The sequence below is a fragment of the Bactrocera latifrons genome, unplaced genomic scaffold (assembly GCF_001853355.1).
Source record: "Bactrocera latifrons isolate USDA-ARS-PBARC rearing strain unplaced genomic scaffold, ASM185335v1 scaffold_96, whole genome shotgun sequence".
NCBI lineage: Eukaryota > Metazoa > Arthropoda > Insecta > Diptera > Tephritidae > Bactrocera > Bactrocera latifrons.
The window spans coordinates 610,036-620,594 of NW_017537667.1; the positions used below are offsets into that span (position 1 = coordinate 610,036).

Here is a 10,559-nt window from a genome sequence, read left to right on the forward strand (position 1 = left end):
TCGCAAGTCTCCACTTTCTGTTACGCAACAAGAGTAAAGTTAACAGTAAATATAAAAGAATCAAACTCAGTGTTGTTTTTTTTATGGTTTTGTTTTATGCAAAAAAGTTTTTGTTTTATAATTATTAAAAATTATATGAATTATCATATCTTTTTTTATAAAAAAAAGTGAACGACTTATTGGATTGTACGATGTGTGTGTTTTTTCTTCGCTTTTTCACTGTCATACCAAAAAAATTGTTTTTGCTTGGTTTTTTCCGCGTTTTGGTTATGTACGTGTGTGTGTTTTGTGTATGTGTATTATGTAAGAAAAGTAAGTGTGCACAGTGGCAGATGTGTTGAGTGTGTGGTGTTCGTACATATGAACATTTATTTTGTATATTTTCATTTTCGTTCATAATACACATTACATAAGCGAGCCAAAAAGCCATTGTTTTTCCATCGTAACAGCCATATTTAACATCAACATTTTTAAATCATCTTACAACAAACTTGACATGTGTGTTTTGCTTCTTTTGTGTTTGTTCTGGTGTTTGCGTTTCTTTTTGTTGTTTACATTTAACAGTCGTTACGAAAAGTCTTTGAAATAGTATAAGGTATATATAAAAAAAAAATTAAACACATTGGAAAATAAACATTTCTGTCAGAAAATAAGACAAAATTTTGAGCTAATAGTATTAATGAAGTAATTACAACTAAATTATGTGTATTTGGAATTTCGGAAAGCATGATGTTGAGCGCGACAGATAAGAGATACTATGTTTGTGGAAAAAAAAAATATTCAAGAAAGTGATTTAAAATAATTGTAAATAATTAAAATCGGGAAAAATTAAGTTTTAACTATTGGCAAAATATCGCAACTAAATTCATCTAATTTGGAATTGACGCATGCCTAGAGCTTTCGTTGCCTTTTACGCAAGGCTACGCTTAAACTATAAACGAAGTGCATGGCAAGCGTGCTTTACAGTATAACACGCTCAACAATCAGGCAAACCGTTACACAAAGGAGAGGATTAAATTATTACGAGTAGTACAAAAATAAGTTTTTTTTTTCGTAGATTTTGAAATACGTAGGTGTTACTTGAACCGAAGAGGTTCAGAATTTTGGTGAGGGTGCATGTGTGAGCGCAAAAAGGGTACGTGGTGTTACAGTTTTTAAAAGTAGTAGGGACAACACTATAGAAAGTAGGGAATTTACAATCAAGCAGTACAAAATACTAGTTGCCCACGTTAACAAAAACGCTTGTTGCGCTCACACACACACACCTACAGTTACATAGTGTTTAGATTTTTGAATAAGTATACATAAATGAAATCGAGTTGGTTTCGTTTTAAGAACAACAAAACGTTCGTGAAACGAGCGTTTCGTGTCCCACTTTGTTTGAATGAAGTTTTCTTTTGTGTGTAAAATATATATGTGTGTGTGTATGTTTTGATGGATGTGAATGTTGTAAACTTTTCGCTTATTAACCGCTAGCTGTTGCCGATTGGCAGAAATCGCCCACACCGAAGTCATTACTGCGATGCTGCCCAGCGCCTGCTACTACATGCATACGTCGCTGCATTAATAAACTCTCGCTCGGCGGTGAGAGTCCAATGCCCAGCTCACCAGGTGATGGTGGTGAACCACTGCCGACGCCGACGCCCCCACCTCCCAAACCAAAACCATTGCCGCTTTGGTATATGCCGCTGACGGCACTGCCGCGCGACTGCGGCACATACATACTGCCGGTTGGTGAATGTGTGAAACGTCCTGAACCGATGCGCGGCTGTTGTTGATTGTTTCGGCTGAATTGTGCGCGCATAATGCTGCCGCCGTGGCCATCGTGTGTGGGTGGCGAATAGCGCAGCTGTGTAGGATGTTGGTAGCTGCGTCGTTGTTGCATGCCACAATTACGTGCGCCCGTGTAGATGCAATCGTTACGCCAGTTGTGTATGGCACCTGATGAACCGCTGCCGCTGTCATCGGATGGTGGCGAGGCGCCACTTACGCCCACATGACCGTAATTGCCACCGCCAGAGCGTGCGTTGTAGTAGTGGCCGCCATTGCGTTGACCGCCGCCGCCCACATTCCAGCCAGGCGAATTGACGCCACCTTGTGAGCGATACTTATTGCGGTAATTATTTGCTGCTACCGTGGCACTTAAGCCGGAGCTGTTGTTCGATGTGTCTCCGTTGCCGTTGCCGGTATTGTTGCTATTTATTAGAATACCATCGCGGTTGCGCCAATTTTCGGCTTTTTGTCCGGACGAATGTTGTTGCTGCTGCTTGTTGCTGCCGGATGTTGGTTGTGAGTAGCGTCGATGATTGTTGTTGTATTGTTGCTGACGACGTGCATAACCAGTTGCATTGATGTTGTTGCTGTGCGAACGTGGTCTGCCGTAAGTGACATCATCCTCGTCGGCATCATCCTCCAGCTCGGCGTCATAATTGTTGTTCTGATATGCATCGTAGTCGTCATCAACGCCGCCAACATGGTGACCGACGGTGTTGCCCAGCGCAAAACAGACATTACGCTGTGGTTTGTTTGCGCGCGGCGAACGCTTTGATTTTATCAATGTTTGTTGTTTTTGATTTTGTGATTGTTGTTGTTGCTGATATTGGTGTTGTTGTTGTTGGGTCTGCTGCTGCTGCTGCTGCTGCTTTTGATTTTGCTTTGGCGGCTGCTTCTGCTGCTGTTTTAGCTGTTTTTGTGTTTGTTGTTGTTGTTGATTGCCAAAAGTCGTTCGCATTGTTGTCACCGCGTTCTTGGAAGTCGCCAGCCCATCGTCAACTTTTCCTCCGTTCTCTTCATCGATTGTGCTGCCGGCGGGCGGTGCAGATTTGCCTCTTTTTCCATTGATTGTTGCTTTTTTGGTGGCGACTCCGTTTAATGGCGTGGCGACAACAATGTTTGCAGTCTCATTAAGTTCAGGTAGCGTTTCTTTCAAATCACTAATACTAGCCAATAATTTAGCATTTTCTTTTGTTGTTATTGTAACATTATCTGCATCGATTATGTTTTTGTTTGCAATATTTGTTTTGGCTTTTGTTTCTATAATCGAAACATTACTATTGTTGTTGTCGTTGGTGGTGTGAGTTGTTTTGGTTGCATTAACTGCAATTGTTGTGGTATTTGAATTATTGATTGTTACATCATTAATATCACTTATTGGAAGTTGGTTTTGTCCAGCGTCCAGCAACAATTCATTCGCTTTGTTGCCGCTTGCGTCGCTGCTGTTGTTGTTGTTGCTGCGGCTGCTGCTACGATTAACCATACAGTTATTAGCATTTTCATTATCAGCATTCTTCTTAGCTTCAATATTATTATCTTGGATGTTATAATAAGTTTTGAAATTTGTTTTTGAATTTTCATTGAAATTCAATTTCGTTTCGTTAGCAAAATCTATTTGCTCTTGTTTATTTTGCTTTTCGATGTTTTCTTTCTCCTCTACCGTGAAAACATGTTCATTAATTTCTGCTCTTGCAAACGAATTATTTGCCTCATCTGCAACTTTTTCTTCAAGTTCATCATTAACCTTAACCTTATTATGATCAACATTAACATAATCATTAACTTCAAACATTCGCTCCTGTTCAACGCCCCTCCTCTTCCACTCTACGTTCTCCACGTTCTCATCATTAACCTTACTCTCATTATTAGGTAATCTATTAAAACTTAACTCGAGAGCAGTTTCAGCTCCGGCTGATCTCTCTCCCTCCTTAATCTGCATGGCACCCTGTAGTAATGTTGTCTTACTGCGTTTGTCATCACCCCTAACACAGGAACTATCCTCCGCATCACTAGTAATAGCATTATCACCGTAATCACCATGACGATAACGATTCTTCTCCTCCAACTCTTCGTCCACTTTGAGCTCTATCTCTTTATCTTCGTTATTATCATCAAGATAGTATTTTGGACGTCTAGTGTAATCGTCATAGTCATGGGGCGTATTATTATCACTGCACTCGCCATCCTGTTCATATGGCCTATTTGTGCTGGTTTCTCTCACCTCACCACCTAAGTCACACTCCTCCTCCTCATCCTCATTATCCATGTCACGCCAAAGATGTGGATAATCCTCGTGGTCACTCTCATCTGCAGCATTATTCCCCATTTGCCTACGTCTGGCTTCCACTTCCGCTTTTAAATCTTCTTCATTGGCGGCAGAAAAGTATCCGGTCTGATGTTCTCCCACATGTGCCCACTCTTCATCTTCATCGAGCCGTCCAAATGCTTCCAGCGCCTCCTCATCGTCGTCGTCCTCTTCGTGTACGTTAAGTGTTTTAAATGATGGTGCACCCGATTGGTAGATGCTAGACGCTTTGCCGCCATTAATGCTGTTGCCGAAACGACTCGAATTGCGTGTGGCATACAGATTGCTATTGCGAGCGCCATAGATGGAACGATTATTGCTGATGCTCAGCGTATTATTCATGGAGCGACTACGTGGCGGTGGTGGCTTTATAAATATTGGTGGACTGTTGTTGCTCTCCGCGCCGGTGCCGCCATTCTGGGCGTCCAGTTGCATTTGCGACGGCTGATAGATGTTCGGGCGCTCTTTCATGTAGTCATAACGCATGGAAAAGTGTTGTAGTATCACACGTTTCACAGCCATTGCCGACTCGGCGAATCGGGATATCTCGCGCGCTGATTGATTTCTAAGGAAAAAAAAGGAGTTGAGAGTATATATTATTAATTTAGCACAAAAATTAACAATTCATAAGCTGAGGTGAAGCTTTTTGAAAGTGTTTTTTTTTTTTTTTTTTTTTTTTTTTTTTTTTTNTTTTTATTGCGCAACTTACCGCCTTATATTGCCCGGTGTACGCAGCGCCTTTCGCCGATTCTCCATTTTCTTAATATCATTCGGACACTCTTCCTCCGAAAACTTGATCCACGGATGGTTTAGTACTGCTTCGGCACTTAGACGCTTTGGCGCTTCCTTGACAAGTAGACCACGTATTAAATCTTTGGCCTCCTCGCTTACATCCTCCCATTCAGCCTCGGGAAAAGAAAATCGTCCTTAAAAAGAAGAAGAGAACTTTGTAAATACGTTTGCAAATACAATTTTTACTCTCCTTTTTTTTTTACTAATTTTTTAATAATATTTTTTATTTATATATTTATTTCAAAAACACATCTTTAATAACATACCTTCTTGTATGGACTCGAAGAGCAACTCCTGACAGGTGCGACAATTCTCGCCGCGATTCCAGCCGCAATCCTCTTCACAATTGCCCGAAAATGGTGGATAGCCACACAACAGAATATATGCGATAACACCAAGTGACCACAGGTCACAACGCTTATCATAATAATTTGCCTCGCCAACGAATAGATCAACAACTTCGGGCGCCATAAATTCAGCGCTGCCGACCTGCAAGAGAAACAGTTGAAATTTTTTATTATTTTTTCATTTAATTTTTATTATTATTTAAAGCGAATACTTATACAAATTGTCTGACTGGCTACTCACTGGTGTTAGAAGTTGTGGGGTTGCCGATGGCGATGAAACGTCTGTGGTGAATTTAATGCCCGATCCTAAATCGAAATCGCATATCTTAATCGGACACAATTTGTCCGGATCGACACATAAAATATTTTCCGGCTTCAGATCACGATGTGCAATGCCTTTCTTGTGCAGAAAATCCAAACCGGATGCAATTTCCTTGATAATCTGCGCTGCCTCGTGTTCTGAGAAACAAATCTGCTCCTGAATGCGCCTCAAAAGGGGGCCGCCATTAATCTGCAAATCATATTTGTGTGTAAATTGAAGTTTCAAAGTAATACAAAACGGTGTTGTTGCTTGCTATTTATGCATACCTTTTCAAAAACCAAATAAAACTTTTCATCATCTTCGAAGAATTCAATTAATTGTAAAATGCCCGGATGTCCCTGACAATGATGGAATGTCTCCACTTCGCGAAAAACACGCGCACGCGCATGTCCCGGTATTTTATCGATAACCTTTACGGCATACTCCAAATCAGTGTAGATGTTCACGCATGTTTGTACAGAGGCGTAAGCGCCTTCGCCAAGGATTTCGCCCGTCAGCTTATACAATTCTGTAAGCAAAATGAACAAAGCACACAACACATTTAAGCATAAATAAACTTCAAGGTGCGCACCATGTGCTGATATACATATGTACATATATAAAGCTTCGATTGTATAAAACTGCAGAGGAACGCTGATGTATGACTGTCTGTCTAATTACATAAATAAATAAGTGAATAAGGTTGATCTACAGATTTAGCTGCGTTGGGCTGACAAACTGACGAAGTGCCTGCCGACCCACACGTAACACAACTTGCGTTGCCGACACGACAACGTGATCAACCATCCCCTCAAGGCGCATTAAGCTTCTACGTTTTCCTGCGGACGCATGAAAATATGTTTATATATTTGCTTGGTATAAGAAATTATAGCCGGCTAGAGAGTTTAAAGTGTAAACAATGCGTATACTTGCATAAACCATTGGCGCTTATTGAGCAAATACAATAACAAATTAAAAATAAAAGGAAAAGCAAAAGAAAAGAAAAAACAGCAAATTTATGCACGTGGCAGTGCAATGATTGAATTATTTTGCGTGTTTTTGTGCTTTTGTTTTGATTTTTCCAATAATCTTTCTTTTGTATACATAACGCCCGAATTACGCATGCATTCGCCTTGTGCCATTTTCACCGAGGCACGCACACCTCTAAATAAAACAAAAGCTGACAATGTCTCTACTTTTTATTCTTGTTTTTTAGTTTGTGTGTTTTATATTTGAAATTATTTTTAGCCTCGCATACATATTTCGGAAATATTGTGTGTAAAGCACCGACCGGTATAAACATACATAACTACACATGATATAGAGATTTGCTAGGGACGTGGTGAGTAAGAAAAACGCAGTGAATGCCATGGAAATGGTGTGCTGCTGCGCATTTTATTTTGAATTATTAATTTTTAATCTAAAATGAGTCTGTGAACATAGCAAAAAATCTATGCCGTCAGCGCTTAAGTATAGACGAATTCAATTTAAGGGTATTGTATTTAAATGTTGCTGACATTTTAAACGTCAGCTAATAGACAACAGCTGGTGAAAGGCGAAAAATTAACCCATCATTACCCGAAAGAGATTTTTTGACTTTGTGGGTTAAAAAATAAAATTAAAAAAAGGAGAAAACGTTAACTCCGGGTGCACCTCCCTAAGTTATGATACTATTCACGTACACAAATGACTCCATATACTATGACTTGATTTTGATCGATCAGTTTGTATGACAGAATTATGCTATAGTGGTCCGAATTGAATTATTTCTTTGAAGCTTTTACTGTTGCCTTGAAGGGCAATTTATGCCAAATTTGGTTTAGATAACTTGATTGCTTCTTAGGGAGAAAAGCATATGTGTAAAATTTCATATCAATATGTCAAAAAGTAAGGTAAGTATATAGGACAGACGAACATGTCTAAATCGATTTAGTTCTTCACACTGGCCATTTATACATATATACATTTTTATAAGGTGAAAACTTAATAAGTTGTTGATGGAGCGGCAGAGTTCTGCCGAGATGACAGTCCATGCCCAGATAAAAATCCGGGTCCGTTCCGGTTATGTAGACCCGACTATCGTGGGGACTTAGTATACCTTGTTCAGGGTATAAAAACAATTAAAAAACACTAACAACTTTTTATAATTTATTAATGAAAATCTCTATAACAATAATAATAACAATAACGCACCTTGAAATGTTGACGAATGCAAAGAAGAACTGGTGCGTTTCTTCTTGCGTCGCTTCTTTTGCATTTCCTCCTTGTGGCGATTAAGTTCCGCCTGACGTTCGATTTCCGTCATTTTCGGCGCCTCGCTGGACTCGTTGCCCGAAACATCTTCGCTGCTATAGCGTGTGATTTCATTATGGCCGCCTGCAAAACAAAAAATAAAAATAAAAAAAAATATTTATAGGTAATTTATTAAGAATGTGTTTAATTGAATTATAGTACTTTTTCCCAGCTTTAAACTAATTTAAACTTAAATACATGTACGTTTGTTTACGCAGAAGTCCGTGTAATCAAAACAAGAATATCTTATAGCTAAAAGTATACATATGTACATGCATACATATGTCTAGATACATTTGTTTGTTGTAATGCATTACGAGTCAACTATGAGGGCGGACCAGGGGGGTGGTTTGAAATTTAGTAGAAAACTCATGTATAGCACATTTACAACAATAAAATATGTGCAGTTTCACTTGTAACTAAAATGCGCAGACTTTCTAGGAAGGCAAATGATCGACAAGGAATTTTGTGTGCAGACAAGCCAAGCCACGGCGCAGTATACAAGTTTGTTTAGCTGAAAATGAAATTACGACATGGTTTTGTTCATTTTATCTTCGGTTTGTGTGCATTACTTCGGTGCAATATGCGAACTTTTCACTTTCCATGCAGTATTTCAGTGCATAAATTATATTTAAAAATTAGTTTATAAAACAAAGCATACACAAAATATCATAAAAAATGTATTTATTTGAAAATCGGTATCCCAACAATCTTTTATTAAATTATTTAAAATTTTAAATAATGTAAAGCGTTTTTTTTTTTTTTCTTTTTCATATGTATTAGTGTTTTCATTTGTTAGCGTAGATTTTTCTGATATTCTGCTGAATTTTTTCTCTTCATTTACTGCACTTCTATTCATACATTCTCTAAGAACAAAAAACTCGTTTTCATTTCACATTTTCTGCCGCCTGGGAATTCACGAAATTGTCGATAAGCAAAATACTTTACATAACTATGATATTACTAATATTGTTTTGGAAAATTACTTAATACTTGTGTAACAGTGTTAATGAAAAAAAAAATATTGAACAAATTTTGTTTTTTAAATTTAATCTAGTAAAAATGGCTTAAGAAAAAAGTATTGTGTAAATATGACATGAAAAAAAAAACGATTTTTTTAGACATTTTTTGATTTTTAAAAAGCCACTTATTTTTTATTTTCAATTCATGTTTTTTTCTATTATATTTTTCACGGTTTTAACAATTTCACATTTTACAAATGAAAATTTAAATTTTTGTCACAAGTTTTTTAAAATGTAATAAAATACAAGTTTTAATAGAACCAGTACTATTTTGAAACTTAAAAAAAATGTTCTACAAACAATTATGAATGTTGTTGTACCAATCAATTTTGTTAAACTTAATCAATAACATTTGCGTAGGCACTTAAAACAGGTTACCTTACTAGACAATGCGCATAAATGTAGGCTATAGCATCTTACTTTCGTTGCAATATAGAAGATTGCCTACATTTAGGGGCTATTTTGACCAATAAACTATATTTAAAATTTTTTATAAAACAAAAAATGTATCACTTTATTTGATAATTTTTTACTCGTTGTTACGTCTGAAACAGTCAAGAAAAAAATGTAACTAACATATTATTTATAAATTAAAACAGTTGTAGATATTATCGATTTTCACAAATAAATTAATTTACTCACAACAAAATATATGTTTATGTATGTATATTGAACTGAATAGAACGCATTAATTGATTGATGGAATGTTCAGTTTACTTGAAATACACGTCTGCAATTTTGCACAAATTTTCATGTGTGTTTTATGTGTCTGCGGGGTGGGTGGGTGTTTGTTATAAGGCACGCTCTTGGCGCTGTCTACACAAGAAACCCAAGTGAATTTTAATGAATTTCGCCTCATTCACATTTTTTGTTGAACAAAACAACGTGAACTTATACGCAATTGAAATACTTAGTAGTGCAAAACGGAAAAAAAGCTAAATACATACATGCATACATTTATAAGCGATGCAAAAATAAAAATAAATGTTTATTGCCAAATTAAATTACAGAGATGAAATAAAAATACAAATGGAAACTTTGCGTCGTTTTGCTCCTACTGACGCACTTTGCCGGTTTCTACGCTTTTCTGCTGGCTCGTGCGCTTATTTCGAACATTTAATTGAACTTTATATACACATAAATCTATATACTTAGTAGCTGTGCATATATTTACTCAAGATAAAAACAAATTGATAGGCAGCAATTTATTTTTCTTTGTAAAAAATATATATTTCTTTTTTGTTTTTTATTTGCATATAACACATATGTATGTACAGTTATGTTACAGAGTGAATACCGACACAGTTTTTATCTGCTACTAAACGCACTATAAATTTAATTTCAATTTAATCACAACTCGAAGTGTAAGAGTTTTGCTTTTTATCTCGGCTCGTGTATTTTTACAATTTTTATCAGCAGAAAATAATTGATATTGTATATTAAAAACCGCATGAGCTTGCAAGGCAAACTCTACAGATATGGATATATATGTACATACATATGTATGTACATACGTACATTTGTGACATTTTTTTTTTTAAACAAATTTTCAACGCAATTAATATAAATAGCCTCGAGTTGCCGGCTGTGTAAACATTCCTGTGGTATTTTTAGCAAATAGAAAATTTTTTCGGAACAACTCTCAGTTTTTGCGCAACTGATTACAAAAGCAGTAAATACATATATAAACATAAAATTATTAAAAAAAAAAAAAGTTAAAAAGTTAT

At 36.8% G+C, this 10,559-nt stretch overlaps 1 protein-coding gene across 2 annotated transcripts in view; it reads right to left on the bottom strand.

Moving 5' to 3' along the window:
• Positions 1-335: 335 nt before the first annotated feature.
• LOC108977847 (probable serine/threonine-protein kinase MARK-A) overlaps positions 336-10,559 on the bottom strand; it is a 31,776-nt gene continuing 21,552 nt past the window's right edge. For both annotated transcript variants that reach the window (XM_018947781.1, XM_018947782.1), the window contains exons 2-7: positions 7,712-7,894; positions 5,806-6,047; positions 5,459-5,728; positions 5,137-5,359; positions 4,788-5,004; positions 336-4,643 (exon numbers count right to left, since the gene is read on the bottom strand). In XM_018947781.1, coding sequence (XP_018803326.1) covers positions 1,466-4,643; positions 4,788-5,004; positions 5,137-5,359; positions 5,459-5,728; positions 5,806-6,047; positions 7,712-7,894 — 4,313 coding nt within the window. In that variant the 3' untranslated portion in view covers positions 336-1,465. The remainder of the gene's footprint in view (positions 4,644-4,787; positions 5,005-5,136; positions 5,360-5,458; positions 5,729-5,805; positions 6,048-7,711; positions 7,895-10,559) is intronic.